At 43.6% G+C, this 16,703-nt stretch overlaps 2 protein-coding genes across 2 annotated transcripts; one reads left to right on the forward strand and one right to left on the reverse strand.

Annotated features, from left to right (window-relative positions):
* Window positions 1-587: 587 nt before the first annotated feature.
* On the forward strand, window positions 588-5,561 carry LOC138111586 (galectin-related protein A-like). Its single transcript, XM_069017654.1, has 5 exons — window positions 588-882; window positions 2,678-2,766; window positions 3,537-3,711; window positions 4,076-4,259; window positions 4,783-5,561. Exons 1-4 carry the CDS (start codon window positions 859-861, stop codon window positions 4,217-4,219), a joined length of 432 nt encoding a protein of 143 aa, XP_068873755.1. The 5' UTR covers window positions 588-858; the 3' UTR covers window positions 4,220-4,259; window positions 4,783-5,561.
* Window positions 5,562-6,304: 743 nt separating this feature from the next.
* PLEK2 (pleckstrin 2) lies at window positions 6,305-16,216 on the reverse strand. Its single transcript, XM_069017653.1, has 9 exons — window positions 16,064-16,216; window positions 13,362-13,526; window positions 12,189-12,370; window positions 11,373-11,464; window positions 10,858-11,045; window positions 10,229-10,330; window positions 8,834-8,917; window positions 7,663-7,741; window positions 6,305-6,486 (listed from the first exon to the last, which is right to left on the reverse strand). Exons 1-9 carry the CDS (start codon window positions 16,112-16,114, stop codon window positions 6,359-6,361), a joined length of 1,071 nt encoding a protein of 356 aa, XP_068873754.1. The 5' UTR covers window positions 16,115-16,216; the 3' UTR covers window positions 6,305-6,358.
* Window positions 16,217-16,703: the final 487 nt, after the last annotated feature.

Genomic DNA, 16,703 nt, shown 5'->3' on the forward strand with positions numbered 1-16,703 from the left:
CGGCTCCGGGCGGGCCGGGGTGTGCGGCCTCCGCCGGAGCGGGCCGGGAGTGCGTGTGTACGCGTAAATAAATACACCTACCCACAGCCGGAGCGGTGCACGTACAGGGTACATATGTGTGTGTGAGTATATGTACCCCCTGTATAGCTGTATAACATATACCTCTCTCTGGTACACATAAACATATATATGTATATAGACACATCTAAAAATATATATATATGCACACATCCCCCCATACATATATACAAATATATATATATACACATCTACTGTCTATACAGTATATATAGGTGTATGTATAGGGTGTATAGACCTACATGTAGGTGTATATATAAGGCTGTAAATTGTGTATAAATATATATATACACTTATATGTACTTACGCCTTTGAGAGAGGAGAGAATCGGTATTAATAAATGAATGACGTGGGGTTTGTATGTATTACATATACAAGCATGTGTATGTAGTACAGAGTACGTTACGAGGATGCTGTGCACGCTCACACGGAACTTCCAACACTGGTATAAAAGTGTGTAGGTGCCGCTCCAGGTGCCGCTCCAGGTGCCGCTCCTGGTGCCGCTCCAGACCGAGCGCACCCGGCGCTCCCGTGCGGGGCTGCGGGCGTCCCCTGCCCTCCCACCGCGGTATTTGTGAGCCTCCCCCAGAGGGACGGGGCGCGGAGGGCCGTGACTCAGCTGCTGGGCTGGGTGGTGTCCAGCCAGTGTTTGGCAGAGATAAGACCCCCTCAACATCCTCCCTTTATTCCGGGCTTTTTGTTTGCTTTTGTCCTGACACACAAACCAAAAACTCCTCCGGGGACTGCTGCGGCGAGGCAAGTGTAAGAGGGAGAGCGGTGATGACAGAGGAGAGGTGTGCCAAAGTAAGTGACCAAGTGAGTCCCCTGGGCTCCTGAACGCAAAAATACGGGATGGGAGCTGTGCCTGTGTACATGTGCTGGGACCCACCAATAAACTCCACATGAAGCTTGCAGGAGTTTCTATCATTACTTCCTACAGCTTCCTGAGTATTTTTCACCTGTACGGTTAAATAGGCGTCCACAGATAAATTGTGTGTGGGCAGTCACATCTCTGAATTTTCTCCAGCCATGCTGGATGAGCTGTAACTGTTGAGACCGTGTGGTTGTCATTTGTTCTATTCAGTTCTGATACCCTGTGCCTTTAGTGATAGTACTTACTATGGTTGCACCTCTACACAAACAATTTCTCAATGTGCACTTTCAGTTTGGGGTAGTATTTTGTATCTTTTCTCTATGCAAGGAAGAAGCTTTAGTGGGACAGGAGACCTGTATGAGCATCAACTTCATTTATCCTGAGATCTTTTATGCTTGTTACTCACTCTCTAATTGCTTTATCCAGTTTGAAGTATCTCCCTACAGTCAGACTCCTCACTTGACAAGCCGTTTGCTTATGTAAGACATATCAAGTGCTTGATACTTTTCTTCTGTTACAAAGTTCAAAACATACTTGCTGGAGTCACCTGCCCGCTCGTCCAAGAGTAAATGTACATTATTAACAATCAGTACTACTGGTGTCATTTTTGAAGATACTTGTAAAATTATTCTTCCAATATTGACCTTGTTAGGAACTATAAGTTTATTAATATATCTGTGAAGCTCTAAAGGTAGCTGTATGTGAGTATCAAAGAGAGAAATAAATTGTATAAGGTCATCTTAGCAGAAGATACAACTACTATATTGAAACTAGGAAATGAGATATAGGCAAAATATTTTTAATCTTGAATTTGTGTGCATATATTGTGCAGGTCTTCTAGCAAAACTGTCTGAATTTTTACCTCGGAACACTGGAACGATAAAGCTCTTTTTATCTCAAACAGGGTCTGTTATGCATTGCCTTGGAGTATTATCAGTATTACGCAAGTTGCTAATAACATTTAGCACTTTATAGCAGCTTCTTTCTAAGTGAATCTGCATGGGGAGTGATTACATGCTGCAGTATTCTGACATTTATATTTTAAAGCAATTTCTGAAAATGAAGCCTCAAAACATCCCTAGCAATCTTTTCCAAGGTCTCTCTCTTTAATATTTCCATGTCAGCTATGTGTTAGTTCCTCCACTGACCATCAAAGCTCTTAGAGAATTGTTTGGAAAAAGCAAACATAACTTTGTGTGGAGCTTTCAACTACAGGTCTCTGTGAACAGGACAAAAGTAGATCCACCAAGAAGCCATTTTCTGCCTCTGAAGAGGTGTGACTTTTCGAAGTCACTGTCACAACAGGACAGGTGTTACTGGGATTGCCTGTGAGGATGTGGTCAACATGCATGGCAGGGCAGCATCTACGCTGCTTTTACAGTGGAGGACAGAGGCTGCCTGGCCTGGTGTAAGGCCTGATGGTGCCAAGTTAGCACACCAAAATCTGGTAGCAAGTTTGAGGTGGCAGAGTAGGTTCAAGCAGAGTCTGCACCACACGTCATGCTGCCACAAAGCCTCTCGTCTGCTGCATCCAGAGCAACTGGAGGGCTGCAACCAGATTTATTGTGTCATTAGAGTGCAAGAAGTACTTTAGGCTAGAAATACTTTCAAGTTCTTTTGTACACATAAAAATAAACCCAAGGTATATCAAGTGACCAAATCAGCTGTTATAGCTGGTTTACCCATAGCATGACCCACTGCAGCCATTTTCACTGTTCCCTGCAGGTGGAGCAGTACGTTGGTGAAATTAAAGGTGGCCTGAGACCAACCATGAAACTCACAGTCATAGGCATGGTGCACTCCAAACCCAAGAGGTAGGTGAAGGGACTGCTGGGGGCTTCACCCTGTTGTACATGCTCCTACCTGTCTTCTAAATTCAGAAGCTTTAGTGGAGGTATGTACTCTTTGAAGGAAGAAAGTCAAACAGATTAACAATTTATGGCTTTATTTAATTTTCCTGCACTCAGACTAAGATTAAAAGGTCAGGGAAAAGTTCACTGTTTGGTCTTTCTGACTGCCCTGACAAGATTTTCTACTTCTTGCCCTTATCTAATGTGAACTGAAGGGAACACACAAGTGACATTTTTCCTCCAGGAAGAAGTGCAATTCTCAACCTGAATCTTGGTTGTCTGTGGGGGGGTTGGAATCAACACCATTTAAGAAACGGTTTTGGCACAGGATGTAGAGGTTCATTGCTGTCTTTTATCTGGATAACAGCAACTACACTTACCATTATACTTTTTTTTGCATCTACAGCTATCAACTCCACTGCTTCTACTGGTGAAGAGTATGCCATACCCTCCTTTAAGACACAAAGGAGTGCATGTTGAAGGATTTGATTTCAGTCAAGAGACAGGGAAAGCAACATCAGAAATCATTAGCATTCTGCTGGGCACTGGGGCAGGAAACAAAGATGAGCAGTGTCTTGTCTCATCCCTTTCTCCAGCTTCTAAGCCTGTAAAGTCCTGTGTTTTAGTCTGACATGAAACCAACAGCTATCTCTAATCTCTATAAGCTTCTGCCATGTTCATCATGTCCTTTACATTTCTGAAAGTTCCAGTAATTTAATTGGTCTTTTTTTCAGCTTTTCAGTGGCTCTGCTCTGTGATCCAGTGGATGCAAACAAAGATGTTGGACTGTTATTTACAGTTAACTTCAGTGAGAAATCCATCACCCGAAATGCACGAATTGCTGGGAAATGGGGAAGAGAAGAGAAGACTATTCCCTACTTTCCATTTACAGCAGGCGACACGTTCAAGGTCAGTGTTAGGGTACTGTGAATAGGGTAGAGAAAAGGAGGGGAGAAAGGCTGGAGGCTATGTATATGACCACAATAAGCTAACTACTGACATTGCCAGGTTAACTAGTCTGGTTTGGCACAGACAGCAACAGTCCAAGCCCTGATGGGAAAGATGCATCCCTTTCTCTAATCTTAGTGAGAGTACTCACTGGAGCTTTGCAGTATAATCTCAGAAGAGGGTAGGTTATTTATTAGGGGCATTTCAGAAGAACTGGTAGACTTTGTGCTTTGCTATCCCCATGACATTTAGTTCTAAGTCCATGCTGTTGAAATCAGCCCTGCTGCTGATCTCTAATACCCTTCCCTGTCCTTTTCCATTGCAGATGGAGCTCTTATGTGAACACCAGCAAATACGAGTCTTGCTTGATGGACGGCAGCTCTGTGACTTCACTCACCGCATTCAGCCTCTGAGCTTGGTGAAAGCTTTGCGGATCTCAGGGGACATCAAGCTTACCAAAGTGGCTTGAAAAAAGGAGACCATGATATCACCAGAGGACAGAGGAAAATGTACTTTTTCTTGTCTCAGAAATGTTTTGTCTTTTTCCCCCGGCTGATTCTGGAGAGTGGGAACTGTATCTTTTTTATTTACTGATGTGTTTGAGATACACACTTTTTTTCCCCATACACACTTAGCAATTGCAGAGCTATGGCTGGTCTGGATAAATCTCAAAGCATTTGCTGAGATACACTTTTGGTCTCTCAAACTGCAAGATTTATAATGTTACGTGGTATCTCACATCCTTATGCCTCCTTACCCCCTCAGGCATGCCAGGTGACAGAGCTCAGTCCTCTGTGGTGGGTGGCTGTTGTGAGCCTTGTGACTAGAACTGAGCATTATGCAGGTGGTGGGTCTGAGAAAAGGGAAGCAGGAGATTTTCTTATAAATGAATAAGGGAGTCTGATGGGCCCCAGCAAGGCTCACATTATCAGGAGTGAATTGCTTTTTCTGGAAGCTCTGCTCAGCACAAAACCATCTGTGCTTCCCAGCAGAGAGCAATAAATGCCTTACCACCATCCTTGTCTCTTCCAGGCAGCTTTTCCGGAATTGAAAGTTTCAACAGCTGTGGATTTCACAGTCTTCTCTGGACCAGCCCTAGGAAATGGTATTTGTAGCTTAAACTGCACTGCCTATTCCTGTTCTTGCATCTAATTAAAACTGCACTCTTGTTGTTTGCAAACGTTGTTTGCAAACGTCTTTACCAGCACTCTTAAATATTCTAATGCATTTAAGTGTGCTGTTATTTCATTGCTGTAGCTTTTGAGTGAAATCCTAAGTACATGGCTATTCTAATAAATAAACAAGCATGTATCATATTCTGCCTTTGGCGATGAAGAGACTTCTTCTCAGTACACAACTTGGAGAACAAAACATCTTTACAGAGATGAATCTGTGGATAGCAGGTTATCAAATTCCTCCATGACTTCAGGGACGATATATAGCATGCTGCATTTTTGAAGGCTCTGCAGAGTCTGCCTGTCACATACAGGTACTCATAAAACACGCAATTTTATGAAAATAGTGTATCAGCAGACTGATCACATGTTTGAATAATTTCCTACATTACATTTTACCCTCTGGTGTCTCAGTTTATATATAAATCTAAAATTACAGTGAATGAAACCATTTTTTTCCATATACTCAAACCTGCCCTCTGAGAAAAATCATGTCTCTAAAAAGCACAGGATATTCAAATGCACTGGTTTTGGGTTTTTCTTTTATATTTAATGATTTCAAAGACAAGGTTAGTAGACAAATGATGGAAAAATAATGACTTAAGATAGAAAAAGCAATAGTGAGGACTGCTACTATAGTTCTCTGTCCAAATGGTGCTCCAACATAAATGGACTTACAGTAATAATCAGAAGGAAAAGTCTTGCTTTTATGGCTGAGTGATTTCTTCCAGTATATTCAGCACCAGAAATTGTCTGGAATTTCCACTGGTCTGATTTGATACTCAGGATCCTGTTCTGCTGTGGGGCATTACCAACAGAAGAGTAAGCTGTATGGTGGAGAGGAAGACTCTTTGTTCTTTTCCAGTCTAACAGAGACCTAAATAGTAGAGCAGATGGATGGACAGACAGACCCCTTGTTTGTTTTGCAATGCGTATTATCCTGGCAGCTGGATTGTGGCTTAGCACAAGATTCGTGTCATATACCAAGAAAGGCATCCTCAGACACCAGCACCTTTCATGACTTAGATGTTTCAGTCTTAACTAATTAAGTTTATGAGCCCCTTTATAAAGGGGAAAGGAGCAAGACAATTCTGCTTTAAGATAAAGCACAACCTGGATCTGTCAGACATAGACTGAATACTTGTACAAAAGATCCTTTTCTTCCATCTTGGAATATCTCGCAGTTTCTTTGTAAAGCCCTGCTTGTCTGTATCCACCTGTTTTGATCTCTTGGTTAGATGGTAAATTCAAGGTGGGGGAATTAGTCTGGATCTACATGATTTGGTCTACATGGTCTGCCAGGAATTGGTAGGTGTTATGGTGATTCAAATAATGAAAATAGACTATAAAGGGAAAAACAACACTCCCAGACAATGAGAGCAGGAAGCTTGGTCACAAATACAGTTTGTCATTTGACATGAAGTCCACATTACTCATGTCAGTGGTTTGATTGCCTCAATCCACTGCACTCGCTCTGCCTTGGAGCTGGCCTGGATGTAATAATGAATGTCATTTTTGGTGATGATTTTGAAGAGGTTGCCTTGCACATTGCCCTTCACTCCTGCAGAGAAAAAAAAAAACCCGACAGATGAGGAGGGTGCACAGAGAAAATCTTTCTGGCAGATATGAAGCTTCATAAGGAAGAATTTGGATTTCGTGAATTAGGGAATCAAATATTTCCTTTTTATTATGGATAAGACATCTAATGCTCTTGAGTCTTTGATTTCCCTCTTCAAAACCCCTGGAAGTGTTCAAGGCCAGTTTGGATAGGGCTTTGAGCAAACAGCTTAAGCGGAAGTTGACCCTGTCCATGGCAGGGGGGTTGGAACTAGGTGATCACTGGGGTCCTTTCCAACCCAAACCACTTGGTGATTCTGTGGTTCTATGAAAATAAAGATACACACATTCCTGCCATAGATTGTATGAACTACTGTGCACTCTACAACATACCTAAAATAGTCTCTGTTTAGGTGAAGACTATTATTTGAGTTATACACTGGAATGATGAACCCCTACCAGTTTGCACAGTAGATCAGATTTTCTCCTGCCCATAGCTGGGTTCCTCTTACCAAGGATCTCTGTTGTTCATCATGTCCCCCTGCCCCCAGACCAAAACATTTTCAGACCTTCTCTTTAGAAAGATGTTCTGTATTTTATATCTACACATTGTACTTACTGTCATAAAACATATTCCTTGAACAACAGAAACACTTTCTGTGAGGCTGAGGTTCTAGACAAATGTCTGAGCTAAGCCCATGCTTCAGCAGAACTGGTTTTTTACTGCTGTCTTTATATCTCCCCTACATTTGGGTTCTAGCAGGTCAGGAAGGAAAAGGTAACGGCATAAAGTAGAGAGGACACAGAAAAGGAATGGCATCAGAGGATGCCTCAAGACTTTGAGATAAAAAACACCCCAAAAGAAGGTGTTTTCTATTTGTCTGTTAACTCTGGAATACTATTCAGTCCTAGGACTGTCTCAGAGGTCATATGACTAAGAAAAGCCCATATAAAGGGAACACCCGAGATATGTGGAAATAACGCTTAAAAAAAAATCCCCTTTGGTGTGGACAACCCAGCAGTACAGGGATTTGGGACATGCCTCTGCCCTTGCTTGCAAAGGGAAATGAAAGGTCAGCCCACTTGTGCACACAAGCAACCATATATACAAACCCACACCCAAAGACTGTATTGCTACGGCATAAATATAAATGTATGGACGTTAGAGGCTCGTTCTCACCTGCTGGGACTCCATTGTCCTCCAGAGCTGAGACAAGACAGCCACGAAGAGAGAATCCACCTACTGGTTTGTTTTCTTCCTGCAAAGAAAAAGGAAACAAGGCTTAGCTGGAAAATATCATCATTAAAATAATTTCCCAGAGCACGTGCATTACTTTTATGAAGGGGGAGACATAATGCCAGTTTTTCCAGGCATGTCACAAGATAAATCAATTAGAACATGTAGTTAAATGCATTACTGTATTGTTTCAGTCTCAGATGTTTCTGTGATGTAGTTGGGCATGGTATAGATCAGTTAAAAGCACAAGGGTAGGCAATCACATTTCAAACGTATGTATGGTTTTATCAACAGCAATATATTGAATTGTATATATTTCTGTAAGTATTTAGCTTGCTGCTTTTCACTGAGACTATATGGGAAAAATCTGACTGTTTTCCCTAGTTGGCTGGCACTCTTGTTTCTTGCCTTCAGGTTCTGCAGTTTCAGCTTATAGCATTACAAGAGTAAGTTGCAGTGAAAAAAAATCCATGAAGGAAGAGGAAACAAAAAATGAACTAGCTCCATAAACTCTTTCCACTGGGATGTTGTTTTTGTCTTCTTTAAAAGTCACATAAAGCATTTCTATACCTGTTCTTGCAATCCTGTTGGGCTTTGTACTACTGTAAGTATCTGACTTGCTCACATTGATTATTATATTCATGAAGATAAATTCTACTGTTCTATGAGAAAGTTTAAAACTGAGTAGTAGAAATTCCTATAAATACTTGGGCATTAAGGAGACCTTATTCAATGCTGGAATAAGAATGTAAAAAATCCCAGTGCCAGTATGATCCTCAAGTGGTGGGATTTCAGCCCAGAAAGATTACAACCCAGAAAGAAACCCTGCAGGACCATGGTCCCACACTGTGAGGGTACAGCAAAAGACCAATCCCAAGAAGACTGCTGCCACTCGGCTAAGGAAAAGGAATCTCACAGGAAAAAAGACAGAAGATGCAGGGATACAAAATCCTACAAGGACAACCTCTTAGGGTAAGGCCAGAGAGGTCTAATTCCCCAGGAAATGGATAGAGGAACCAGGGTGATAGAAACATTTACAGCATAATTGTATCTTCTTTATAATGTTTATGTCTCTAAAAGGATTTCTGGGGAGGGTAACTTCCTACTCACGTACCTTGGTGGGATCATAGTAGTGCAAAAAAGCAGGATCAGCTCTCAAAACAAATTTTCTCACCTTCCAGTTTTTCCTCTTGTGCCCCTGGCAAAATGGAAGAATTAAAATTACTACCTCCTGAAATGACCATTTTCCTATAGGCTGTAGGGGAGACATAAATAGATACCAAAAAAAAGAGGGTTTGGACCCAAAAAGGAAAAGTATTTCCTAACATCTTGGTAATTCCCATCATCTTCTGCTTATCTTTCTTCTTCATATGTTGATAATTCCATCGTCTCTTCCTTTCCTGTACTGAGAACTAAGAAAGCAGAGTGACAGGAACAAATGGTTATATCCCTGATTCCTGCTTTTAATTTCAGATTAAATATGGGTTTCAGATTAAAAGCCCATGCTGTGTGTGCTCTGAGGGGCTTATGCCAGGTCCTTTTGGAGCTCTTTACTCTTTCATCGCAGCCCTCTCATTGCTGACAGGCCTGTGCCAGGCCCTGTGAGCATCCCCTCCCCTGGAGGTTTGGTGCTGGGGCTGCTGGGGGCTGTCCCTGGCTGCTCCTGAGCACAGGCAGAAGCTCCTGGGCAGCTCTCGTGCCCTGTGGTGATGGGAGGCTGCCCTGCCAGCCTGTGGGGATCCCACAGCGCCCTGCCAACCCTCATGGTGCCCTGGCAGCAGGAGGAGGGAGGGTTGGGAAGCATCTGATGATCCAGTGCATAACGCTAAACTTGGGGCTCTGGGTACAAGGCTCCAGAGTAAGAGTGTGGCCATGCAGTGCAGGTAGGGTTCTATTTGCAGGTGGCTGTGTTATGCTCTGAAAGAGCATGACTGACCCTTGTCTTGTTCATAGTAAGTGTTGGGAACTACACCTTGCAGACCAAGGGTCAGATCTTGGAAACAGTTGCTGCCAACAGGTAATTGTGCCCAAAACCAAGATTTCACCACCACCAAAGCACCCACATGTCCATAGATAAATGTCCACTTCATACAAAGGTCAAGCTACTCAGCTTTGAAATTCGTCTGTGGCCAGCAAAACATCATCACTGTTCACTCTACCTGGATGGGATAGGTTGAACCAAAGGAACAGTAGCTCTGCTTGGAAGTGAATGTAACACCTCTGGTAGGATTTGGAGTTTGTGTGGGACTTTGGCTTTTGATACTGTTTTGTACCTTTCAGTATATGCTCAATATGTACAGAACATCCAATTAATCCTGCCTGAGCAAGTTCCACAGTTCACTTCTTTGTAACTGGATACTCTTAACTGCAAGACCTCAAGTACTGACGGGCAAGTTCTGCTGGGCACAACTCTCCAGCCATGATCATATAAGACACGTTTACTCTCTAAGAAACCCTAAGAGCTGTAATTTTTCTTGTTTCCTGGGGCAGGTTCCAAGACTTTGCTTACCTGTTTCACTAAGAATCCTTGCTTCACAATTTTGCCACTTAATTCAGAGATGTTAAAATGTACCTCTTCCTTGGAACTGGTATTTTTCTTACTGCTCTCAGCCTGCAAATAGGGAAAAGACATTTCCACTTTTCTTTTTAATCTAAACAGACTTTTAAGTACAAAATTCTGCATTTTATTTTCCTTTTTATTTTCCTTAGCTGTTTTTAGCTTATATTTCCTGAGTAAATTCTACTCCATAGCTCTGTTGCACAGCCTTGTAGGACCAAGATTCACAGGCAACAAATTACAGCTGTAAAGCTGCACATGCTGCGTAGAAGCACTGTGGCCTTGAGCTGTAGAATAACTACAGCACTGCCTCCAATACATGCAGACACAGCACTGCACTCCAGGGACACACCTCTTTTAATGCCTAATTATGTAATTTGTAGATCCCTCCATATCCATGTAGCTATTTGGCTCCAGCAAAAGTGCCAGTGTTAGTACTACTAAAAGCCTAGAGCTGCTCCTTCTGCAGCCTGCACATGTGCCTTTGGTTGCAGGCTGTGTGTGTCCCCTCCTCACTACCCCAAATCAAGTGTGTGACGGGGGCCAGAGGAGGTGCCTCTGTCAGCAGCTGCATCACTTACAAACATGTACAGTGCGGTGGAGTCATCGAGGAACTTCTCAGAGGGGTCGCTGGAGCGCGTGGCCTCCGTGCTGCGGACCCCCACGGGCCTGATGAAGTTCTCATCCATCAGCATGGATGCCAAGGTGACAGCCTCAAATCGTGACACAGCAAAGCTGTTGGAGATGAGCCAGTCCACCAGGGCAGAACCTGCAGGAAAAAAGGCAGCTCTCATACCAAGACAGTGTGCTCTTCTGAGGAAAGGCAAATGGTCTCCTGCCACACAGGTTTTCACTTGTTGAAGCATCCCAAAGATTGTCAGAGAAGTGCTGAGTTGACCAAAAGTGTGGGGTTCTAAGTGTACTTCCATATGTCCAAAGAGCAAGAAGGAAAAGTTTTGGAGAGCTTGGCTGCACTGCCAGGCTCCCCTGGGTTATCCCACAACTTATCCCACTATGAAGGCAGTACAGTAGCTCCCTTGTCCCTGCAATGAAGCATATCAGATGTGAGGTGGCTCTTTGTCTGCAGTAGGTGTACCTGTGAAGGTCTCTTTATATCTGCTGCCTTGATCCAAATTGCGGGTCAGCTTAATTCCAGTACTGCTGTCATACATTCTCTCCACTATGTCGCTGCAAACGAGAGCACAGCACAATACCAGCAGATGAGAAAGACAGGCAGAAATTGCTGCATACTTCTGTTGGTGCCTGGGATGTCCTCATGATTACCCACATAAAGATGGGAATTATTCTAGGTACTGCCCCAGAAGCAGTCCTAAGTACATTCCAGGAAAACTTTATTCTCCCAATAGCAGCACTAAACAAGGTGCCTCACAAAGTATCTTTCAATTTAAAGCACTTCAAGCTGATCTATAGTCAGCCTGACTTACCTGCTCAACACAAATCAAATTAATGTAATTCTTCTGTTTCTTATCTGTTCTCTGATTTCTCTTATTTAAGATGACGCACCCTAAAAATCCTAGTCTGGATTGCAGATTGTTGGTTGAAAACTCACGAACAGGGCACAAAGTCACCACCCACTGCTTCCCTGATGTTACATCTTTTGAGGTAATACATCTCCCCAGTGAGAACATCTGCAGCTGACTAGGAAGGTCTTCAAGCCAGCAGTGAGGTGCCTGTGCAGAACCCACATACTCCCAAAACACAATGGTCAGGAAAAAGTGCGTTCCCTGGCAAAAGTATGTGCAAACCTAGGACAGGACAGCCACTGTAGAGGTTCCTGGCCACACAGGAGCAGATCTGTGCAGAAAGGAGCTTCCCTTGATCCTCCCCATCCATCAACTCAGGCACTTTGCAAGCTACAGCGACAACAGAATGAGAAATCATATACACTTACTGGAGGCTGATATTTTCTAGCAGTTTGAAAGAGTTCTTCATTCTGTGAAGTTCTTGTACCTGTACTGGGTGACCAGCATGAATAGCTCCAGTGATGTCCAAAGCCCAAGAGTCACGTTCCTCCCTGGAGCAACATTCAAGGAAATAGTCTGTATTGGTTTTTGTCTTTAGTTTGATGAGTAGCTGTGGAGAAAGAAGTACAAAGCAATAACATCATTTAGCAATTTCCCTACTCTTGCATTTTGCTTTTTATCAGACTGGCCCAAGTGACACAGATAACTCTGATAGTGTATCCCACCTGAGCAGTTCAGAGCAATTCTTGTTCAGAAGGATGGTGGGCACAACTCTGGGTTGTTTTGGTTTTGGATTTTTTTTGGCTTCTATCCCCCTCAAATCCCTGGGTTTTCAGATAAACATGGTTTGCATGCATGGAGCTCCTAGTACTTAGAAGAGAGCAGACCACACAGATACTGGATTACACAGGAGTGTGCTGCTGACTGTAGAGATTTTCACATCCAGATCTCGACAACTGCAAACTATTCATTTGGCTCTTTCTGCCATTGGAAGTACTGAAATAGTCAGCAATTCCCAAAGTAATTTCCATTGTGGCCCCACATATGGGAAATCTGCATTGCTGCTGCCCATGGGCGAGCAGAGAAACAGAGGAGGCACTTTTTCTTCCAGAGTCGTCTTGCTGGAAAGTTTCTACAGCAGCAGTATTCCATTGGTGAAGGAAAAAGGAGCCTGATCTGGCTGCCTGGGAGCACCCCATGGATACCCAGGATTTAAGACAACTACCACAGATGATATTTCCCTTTTTCTCCACCCTCCTCAGATTTTATTGAGCTGTTCATGTCCTCTCTCCACACACTGTTGGGCTGATGCATTTGCATTTCTCCTCCTCACTGTGTGCACAGGAGTAGTGGTTGGGGCTGGGGTTTTTTTGTTAATAGCTGTGACTCACATTTGGGCACAGGGAAGAGCAAAGACAAAATGAGGGAGTTCAGTGCTTGTCCTGGTTACACTGCTAGCGGCAGCTTGCTTTTGGCTGGTCCTAATTCCGGAAACACCCCGGTGGTATGGTTGCAGTAATCAAAGAAGCCAGGAGGAGAGAAGATAGGAAGAAGTTAGAAAGTGAGTGACATAGAGAAGAGATATATCTTCCCAGTCATACCGGTCTGTTCTCATATTCCAGGCATGGACAAGTAATAGTGCAGCCATCCAAAAGGATCCTGCCCTTTGGAGAAGGCTCCTTCTTGCCTCCTTCTATTTTGTAATACAGCAGCTTATCCTGAAGCAGAACGAACCATCTCACTTTCCAGTTACGAACAACATGTCCCTGGAGGGCAAGAAATCCACATAGCTTATTTTAACACAAGAACTGAGAAATTACCATATTTTCTTCTTGCCTTCTTGTATGAAACGAAGCACAAGACGTCATCCTGAGTCCTGTTCTCCCTGAAATACACATTTCAAGTAACAAAATAGCACAGCTCCATCACTATAAAATCATAGAGGAATAGAAAAGTGCTTTGCTCTTTCTTCAGCCAGGAGAACTTCTTTTCTGGCAAGAATTGTTTCATGTAAAAGCTCACATGAATTATCCCAAAGAGCTGACATAGCTGCACACCTGTCTGCTGACAGCACAGGCAGCAGCAGGGCTAAATCTGAAATGTGTGCAGGCTCTTGCAACTAGCTCCTCCTCTCTGGTGACCCTGGGTGGTGTCTTTTTCATTTTGATGTGGCTCTAAGTGCCAAGTGGTTTTGCAAACACTTTGCTGGGTGAATTGGCTTTTCCTTACATCCCCCACTTACTGCTAATGAGAAGTTCATTTCAATCGTACCTGCCTCCAATCTCCTGGGCTAAAACATTCCCTGTGCTCCTGTTTCCTGTAAAGGAAATATGCTTTTTAAAGACAAAAGACTGAATGAAGGCTGCTGTTGAATGCCTCATGGATTATATGACAATACAGACAAATCCTCCTATTTTCCCCTCTGTAAACAGCCCCCAGCTCTCTTTAGTCTAGTTAAAGGACAGCAAAGCCAGTGAGGGCTGGCACTGGCAGGCTCAGTCCTGTCTGATGGTGTCTGGTCCAGCTTTGTTGTGCAAGGAGCTGACTTGTGTTTCTACAGGTGATGGAGTGTTACAGCCAGCAGGCAAAGCAGGGGGTAAAGAAAGCTCTGACACCTGGGACAGGGTGAGCATGGCTAGAAGAAAGAAACATGTAAGGTCCAGTTGTGGCATGAATTAAAGCTCATTAGTTCTCTGTAAATAAAGGGGAAACCCAGCAATTTCCAAGTAAAGGTGGAGTAACGAGTCTCTAAAATCCAGGGCACTATAGATCCAATGTCTTCTAGCCCATACTAAATACAATTTATCTAACTTGGGTTTGTTCTCTCCTTTCCTTTGCGTTCCTCAGTGATTTTTTTCACCTGTTGTAAAGTTACTTGGCCATTTTTCCTGTATGTTCTTTGCTATGGCTCTATTCTTTCCTTCTAGAAAATGCTCTCTTTTCTCAGGAGGTCACCTTACCTTTTTTTCTTTATCTTTACCTGAATTCCACACATTCATTGTTATATTTATAATGCATTACAGTACGTAATTCTGTCATTTATAATGCATTTAGATAATCTCCTTGCTTCTGTTCTCTTCTCAAGAAAGCTCTATTTTCTTTACTTGATCCTATACCTTGCTCCTTTTTCCTCTGTGAATCCCAGGTTCCCTTGTCCCTCAGTTTCCTTTAGTCATCCTCTTTGTGGTCTCCTTCCTATCAAGCTGTGTATCTGGGTGATGTTGTACAGACTGCGGCAGTCACAGCTCTGTGTGCTGCCGATAACCTGCTCCTCTCACACACTCGGTGCCTTGGCTTCCCATTTGAATTCAGTAGTCACTAAAGAGGCAAAAAGTACAGCTGTAGCCCAGGGAAGAGACTGGGAGCTGGGACTGCTCTGCCCTTGCTCCACATAGAACTTCATATGGCTAGTGGCTGGCCGGCCAACTGGCTGGGAGCCCTGCCAGGAAAGCTCCTGACCAGGATTACCTTCATGTTAGCACCAGAAACACTGCCACGTACTGTCGAAAAGCATTTCCCAAGGCGTGGCAAAGCTTTGAACAAACTTCTGAATCACATTTTTCTCTGTGAAATCAAGGACCATATTAATCATTGAGACAGAGTCTTGATACTACAAGCAGTTTATGTCCCTTGCTAAATTGCCTCCTTGTGTTCCAGCAATGACTGACTTGGTCCTACAGGGAGAAGTACTGGGAAGGTTGAAATCTCTCAGCTCTTTTCACCACATTTTGGCTCAAATTTTCTTACAGCACTGCTTGAGGAGTATGGAAAAAAGAAGTTATTTCAAACACATTTTTAAGTTTGCATTGCCCTGATCCCCTTTAAAAAGAATAATCTGTTGTTCTCCATTCTTTCATATGAAATGGGAAACCCTGCACAGACAGGTCACTGAAAAATGCACAAGCTATCTTAACCGACCGTCAGAACTTCTTCTGTCTCGCCATCCTCCGCTGCTCACCCCCACTGCTGCCTCGGACGTGCTCCTTGCAGGGGTGTGTGCGAGGTGCAGACATATTGGCTTTCTAACCCCTGAGTCATCCTGATGGCTAATTCACCTTCCTCTACAGAAATGCCAGCACGGGGAAACTTGCGGGTGGGTAGCGAATGGCTGCAGTTCATGCAGCTTCCCTAGAAGGCATCTGCACAAACCTGGAGGAGCTCCTTTCCCAGGAGCAGGCAGGAGCCCCTCAGACCCAGCACCCAACAGGCTGCCTTGCCATGAGCCCTGGCTCGCTGCAGTCCCTGCTCAGGAGCTGCTTCTACGTTTGAGCAGAGCCACACGGAGAGGGACCAGAGCACTCACCCGTTTGACGAGGAACCCCTCCTTCAGCACTCCAGCTTCCTCCTCCATCATAGCCAGCAGGGAAAAGAGCAGAGCCCCCGCAGAGAATTGCCTGAGCCCTGGCAGCCTGTCCCTCTGCACATGATTTGTTTAAGAAAGTTCATTTTTCTTTGCTCCCCTCCTCCTCCAATGTGACGCACTCTCCCTTCCCTGTTTTTTTTTTTTTTTTTTTTTTTCCCCTCCCTCCCTACCTGTGAGACATTAGTTAAACAGCAAGCTGGCTCTGATATATTACCTGCCCTCGGGGAAGTAAAACAAAGGGATGTCTAAAAAGGATCTTGAAAGAATTTCATAGAATTTAGTAGAGCAAAAAACCACCACCGAGTGAGCTGGCCAATATAAGCAGCTAGAAAATGACAAATCAGGTATTGCATGGGAGGGGGAAGCAGAATTTTAAAACCACACTCCTCAAAACTTCAGACTAAACAACTACCACTTAAAATTTCTCCTCTAACAAACACACCTCTCAGAAGTTCTACAGATCAGCACAGCTTGTAACACATAGGATATTGTGATTACAAGGTGACTTTTACAAATCCTAAAGCAACTTCTTTTGGTAAAAATTTATTTTCCTAAAGAAGCTCCAAAGCACCTACAAGTT

This window comes from Aphelocoma coerulescens, chromosome 5 (assembly GCF_041296385.1).
Source record: "Aphelocoma coerulescens isolate FSJ_1873_10779 chromosome 5, UR_Acoe_1.0, whole genome shotgun sequence".
NCBI classification, from domain to species: Eukaryota; Metazoa; Chordata; class Aves; order Passeriformes; family Corvidae; genus Aphelocoma; species Aphelocoma coerulescens.

Coding starts and splice junctions, on each gene's coding strand:
- LOC138111586 (XM_069017654.1), top strand. CDS start 859: ATGACAGAGGAGAGGTGTGCCAAA. Junction 883..2,677: donor CAGAGGAGAGGTGTGCCAAA/GTAAGTGACCAA, acceptor TGTTCCCTGCAG/GTGGAGCAGTACGTTGGTGA. Junction 2,767..3,536: donor GTGCACTCCAAACCCAAGAG/GTAGGTGAAGGG, acceptor TCTTTTTTTCAG/CTTTTCAGTGGCTCTGCTCT.
- PLEK2 (XM_069017653.1), bottom strand. CDS start 16,114: ATGATGGAGGAGGAAGCTGGAGTGCTGAAGGAGGGGTTCCTCGTCAAA. Junction 8,918..10,228: donor AAGGATTCTTAGTGAAACAG/GTAAGCAAAGTC, acceptor CCATTTTGCCAG/GGGCACAAGAGGAAAAACTG. Junction 6,487..7,662: donor GGACAATGGAGTCCCAGCAG/GTGAGAACGAGC, acceptor TTTTCTCTGCAG/GAGTGAAGGGCAATGTGCAA.